The 5663-nt window shown below is 38.9% G+C and overlaps 1 protein-coding gene across 1 annotated transcript in view; it reads right to left on the bottom strand.

Moving 5' to 3' along the window:
* LRRC28 (leucine rich repeat containing 28) overlaps positions 1–5663 on the bottom strand; it is a 93556-nt gene that overhangs the window by 13178 nt on the left and 74715 nt on the right. Inside the window, exons 7-9 of the mRNA XM_019637848.1 lie at positions 5253–5338; positions 3731–3869; positions 1936–2095 (exon numbers count right to left, since the gene is read on the bottom strand). Coding sequence (XP_019493393.1) covers positions 1936–2095; positions 3731–3869; positions 5253–5338 — 385 coding nt within the window. The remainder of the gene's footprint in view (positions 1–1935; positions 2096–3730; positions 3870–5252; positions 5339–5663) is intronic.

Below are 5663 nucleotides of genomic sequence, written 5' to 3'. Positions count from 1 at the left end.
ATTGCTTGAGCAATGTTGATCAAAGTGTCCAATTGTTTACATTTTTTTGGCACCCCCATATTTATGCTCTGAAATAAGATTATTCATAGTGAATTTCTAGGTTGTAGCAGAAAATTAAGTAGCGGTAAATGGAATATGCAAATACTGAATAACGTCCCCCAAATTGCATATAAAGTAACACAAAAATGTTCACAAATTCATTACCTTGATAAAAAGAAAGTTTATCTTTTTAAATAGGTACTTAGAATTTTATCAGCTACTAACAGAGCATTCTGACCATTTTGGATTATTTTCATTTTTTCAGTAAGGAAATGTTTTCTATAGGAAATTGTGCAATAACAATGCATCAGGGCTTTACTATAGTTTAATGAATTAGTTGTTTTTCTTAGGGTATTACAAGTATGAAATTCATTTGCTAAAACATACCCCAAGAAAGAAATTTTAAGAAGTCTCTGAGCTACAAAAATAGGAACTAGTTAACATTTACGTAGTATTTGTTACATGCCAGACACCATCCTGGCCTCTTTACTCCTCACGCTGACCTTATTAAATAGATATTAGTATTATGCTCATTTTACTGATGAAAAGATGAAGCTCAGAGATGTTAAGTAATTTGCCCAAGGAATCCCAGTGGAGGAGTCATAATCGGGGTCTATGCACTTGATCGCTATGCACTGCTGCTTCTCGTAGATGTGCGTGTTTCATTTGTTAATTCTGTTCCCTGTAGTATTACACTCCGACCCTGACTTAGTCCTTTTAACCCAAATTTAAATGGAATTCCGCTAACTTTGATGATCTGATCACCTTGGATTAGAAGGGGCAAGTAGAAAGGTTTGGAGGAGGGCTTTCGTAGGCAGGGACAGGAAACCAGGAAACATTAAAACTATAGAAAGTTGAAACAGGAAGTGAAAGTATAGCCAAATAGGATTATTCAGGGTAAGAAAAAGTTAAATGCAGTTTTGGGCGGGAGTGGGTAGAGAGACAGAGAAGGTAAGTACCATTGTCAAACACCCATTTTGTGCCCTCCTCAGCTGCTAAGCCTCAGGATGGCCTAGCAGGCTGTCCTGGCCCCATTCTGAGGCTCATTGGGGTGCAGCACCCTGCCCACGCTTGCTCTCATTCTATAAAAATGATTACAAAGGAAACGCTTCTTGGCACCGGATAGAGGTAAAAACTTATCTGGAAAATTTACTAACCCAAAATACCACAGTTGGTGGATAAGTGAGGTATTACAGTACTTTTTTTTTTTAACTTTGAAAAATACAAACTTAGAGAATCCTAAATTTAGAAAATCTATAAGCTATGGTTGTGCTAATGGGGGATTTTTCATTTGATGTCCTATTTTTAATTGTCTGGTATTCTTTTTTTGAACTACCAGTATGTTTTGTTTTTTTTTTACTTAGTAAACATTCTTAGCAAGTTCAAGGCATTGTGCCAAGAAACAGAGACTGGCGAGAGAATGCCATTTGGAAGGGTTAGAGATTCAAAACAGAAACACACACGTGCGCGCGAGTGCGCGTGTGTGTGCGCGCACACACACACACACACACAGCTCAGCCACACACTCAGTTAGCAACACTAACTAAACAGAAGGGCTGGGCTGGTCCCGAAATATTTTGTTCTTACAGTCCTTATTGCCTAAAGACTATTGTGTATAGGGGAGGAGCAGGAAAACACTCCTACAAAGAATGAGCTACAAAATAATATAATATATATAATAAAAGGGTTCTGTATATGACCAGAAAGTAATAAAAGGAAGTGGCTTTCCCTGGGATGCTGAAAATGTGCATTTGTTTCATTTAACTGTATCTCAGGAAGGACTCTGTGCCCCTGTAAAGCTGCTGATGTCACACTTTCATGCATGCCCTCCACCTGCCCTGTCCTGCCACCCCTCACCCAGGTGTAAGCCTTGGTGCCCACTTAAGGCATGATTACCCCTGGTGCAGTCCAGCCATCGGCGTCTCTCTCAAGGGAAAGAGCTTGGGGTAGACAATCGTAAACATGGGCTCACTACACCGGTGACAGTGCCCTAGAGGGCAGTGCAGCAACTCCAGGAGACTTCTGGGTAATGAGATTGGAGACAGGAAGTTCAAATCTGGAACACAAGAGAAAATCATGCACAAATAAGAAAAATCAGATTTTCTTAAACTAGTCTTCTTAAGATAGTTCTCTTTGTTACCAACTCAGTTCAGTTAGTTAAAAAGTACTGCATGCTGAAAATTCTGTTATCTGAGATGCACTGAATAAAAATGTCACATTTGGAAATGAAAGATTTTTTTTTACATTTTTGATACTAAGAGAAAACTCAAATATACCCCTTTAAGAGCAACCAGAAGCTGTCCTGAGGTAGAGGCAGGGAAAGAATAAGACCAAACATTCTTTAAGAACAAAGATTAAAGAGACATGAATTTACCCGGAGAGGGTTTATCAACTTCTATAAGAGACAGAGAATAAAAAAGGGACTGACGACTAAAACGGACTTTCATTAAGTTCTTCCTAAATCTATGAGGCATTAGGATCAATCAAGCTAACTTATGCTTACTGAAAAGAATGAAAAGAACAACAAAAAAACTGAAGCAAATGAAAAATAATGAAACAAGCTTTTCCTTGTCTCACTCCCATGAGCTATCATTAATCAAAATAGGGTGCTTCCTTCTCAGCTTTGTCCCAGCTATGCCAGAAACATTTAAAGCAAAACACCCCAGCGGCACAGACAATCCTGAACACAAACATACACACTGGTTTGCTATTGATGATAAAAGCATCCAGTGGACAGAAAAATGGTCCTAATGAGATGAAACCTAAACGTCATTGACTCATCTCTGGGAAGGAAATAAAAATTATCTGGTCACCATTTACATCTGTCCAGACTTATCAATAACTATTCAGGAAAATGTAATTGACTCATAGGGGAATAATTACAATTTTCTGTTTAGTTTGAAAAAACAGCTTTGTACTAGACATTCCTGGAAGGTTAATGTTAGATATTTTTTTATGAGCCTTTTTTTCCCCAAAGCAAAGACAAACATTTAGCAGTTTTAAAAACACTTGAAATGTGTTTTTCTTACTAATATTGCCTAGTGCTTTCTGAAACATCTCAGATATCCACTCCATAAGATGTATGAAATCTATATACTGTCAAATCCTCTCCAAGCTAAGAGCTGGCATGCTGTGGTAATACTGAAGAGAGGTTCCTGATATTTCTTCCCCTCTAGGTACATATATTTCTCAGATGGGAGGAGGCTATAAGGCAAAAAAAAAATTGGCTCTGCTGGAAGAGGTACCCAATTTTGCTTTAAGGATAACATCTTTGCAAATTTTTTCCTACTGAAGAGAGTGCCTCTGCCAGCCTTCTCACTTCCACCAAACATCCAATCCCAAACACCAATTTCCTTCATTTAAACCACACAGTTTAACTTTTAACCTCTGTCCTTTGTGACTGAAGACCCTGTTTTAATAAATGCTTCTCTGTCTATAGGAGGTGCTGAAGGGGTCGGTGTTGATAAATTATGAAAACTTTTCTTCTTATTAAAAAAAGTCCCACTGCACAGCAATGTGAATGTACTTAACGCCACCGAATGGAATATTGAAAAATGGTAAATTTTATGTTCTGTATATTTACACTAAAGAAAACCACACACACACACCACCACCACCAAAATAGGCAGCATATATACAATTCCTAGATTCACTGAATAAAAGGCTGAAAAAAAAAGCAAAGCCCATGTACCTTTCAGAAAACTGTGGGAGGTATGATGCAGTTTCCTCATGGCCAACTCTTGCAGAGGCAGGACGCGATCATTCTCTGTCCCTATGACCTTCACCTCGGCAGGGAGGAAAACNCTGTTATGGCTGGAATTGTATCCCCCCTAAGTTCATATGTTGAAGTCCTAGCCCCTAATACCTCACAATGTGATTGCTATGGGCTGAACTGAGCCCCAACGCCCCCCCCCACCACCACCACCGCCATTCATATATTGAAGCCCTAACCTCCAATGTGATTGTATTTGGAGATGAGGCCTTTGGGAGATAATTAGATTTAGATGAGGTCATGAGAATGGGGCCCTAATGATGGAATCAGAGCCGTTAGATGAACAGATAGCTCAGAGCTTGTGTGCGTGTGTGGTCAGATGCTCTCTGCCATGTGAGGCAGCCAGAAAGCAGCCATCTTCAAAACAGGAAGAGAGCCCTCACCATAACCTGACCATGTGCACATGATTTTGGACTTCAGAACTGTGAGAAAGCAATTCTGTTGTTTAAGCCACTCAGTCTATGGTATTTTGTTATGGTGCCTGAGCAAATTAATACAGTCCCTTTATTTGAAAATAGGATCATTGCAGGTGCATTTATTTAGGTTAGGATAAGGTCATCAGGATGGGGCCTAACACACAGCACTGGTGTTCTTATAAAAGGGGGCAAGTTTGACGCAGAGACAGATGTACATGGAGGGACGGTGATGGGAAGAGACGAAGGGAGAGACGGCTGTCTGCAAGACAAGGCGAGGCCTGGAGCAGGTCCCTCCCTCACGGCCTGCAGAAGGAACCAATCCTGCCAACACCTTGATTTCAGACTCCTAGCTTTCGGAGTTGGGAGACAATAGATTTCTGTTGTTTCGGTCACCCAGCTTAATGGTATTTTGTTGGGGTATCCCTAGCAAACTCAGACAATGCTCCTGCAAACCCTGGGTAGCCCGATTTCCTGCTGGGACATCCAGAACTTGTGAGAATCACCCATGTGTGGGAAAAAGCAGACACATGTTGCTATACTAATAAATAATGCACTAAGTTGATGTTCTCCATTTTAATAAATGAACAATAAGTTTTGGGAGTAAAAATGTGTGATGCCTATAAGGATCAAAAGTCATGAATATACTAACCACATTTCTGGGCTATAGATATTTGAAGGTTTGAGTACTTAATGTTTATGCAAAAATACTGTAATTTCTTTTTACTTCACTGTTTTAAATTTAGGTGGGCGCTAACACTTGGGTGTGTATGACACTTGTAAGGGACTTGGTATTTTAAAAGAAGATTCAATATGTTCTTTTAAAATGATACCAGATGTCCACACTGACTTAGATATTGGCTAATACAATGTATTATTTTATGACAAGCAATGCAAACTGAACTAAATATATTAGACAACTTAAAAAAATATTATTATGAAGACCTTTGAGAGTTTATGACATTAAAAACACTGATTTTATTTTCAGTGATAAACTACTGAGATTCAAGTACTTGGTTTTCAGTTACCGAAAAAAGGGCTTTAAAGACTATGGTAGAAACTGAAGTCAATGCTTTTAATACAATCTCCATAGCAACATGGGAAGGAGCAAAGTCTGGTGGACCAAATGAAAGCCACAAACTCTTCATTTCAGACCCTAACATTAACTCACCACAGGAAGCCATGTTTATATCCTGGCATCTCATCTTTGCCATAAACACAGGCACTTCCATCTTCACTCAACAAAAGGGCATCATTCAAATCCTATGTAGCTGATACACACATTTTATCAAACTAATACTATTACACAGAGGGTGCCAAAAAAATGTATAGACATTTTAAGAAAGGAAAACTATGTTAAAATTGTAATACTCAATATATACTGGTAACAAAAGATGACTAGAAGTCACGTTTGACTTCTACAATTACAAGAGGTGTTC

This window comes from Hipposideros armiger, unplaced genomic scaffold (genome assembly GCF_001890085.2).
Source record: "Hipposideros armiger isolate ML-2016 unplaced genomic scaffold, ASM189008v1 scaffold_35, whole genome shotgun sequence".
NCBI classification, from domain to species: domain Eukaryota; kingdom Metazoa; phylum Chordata; class Mammalia; order Chiroptera; family Hipposideridae; genus Hipposideros; species Hipposideros armiger.
The sequence above is the reverse complement of the archived record's forward strand: the minus strand, read 5'-3'. Positions and strand labels throughout refer to the sequence as shown.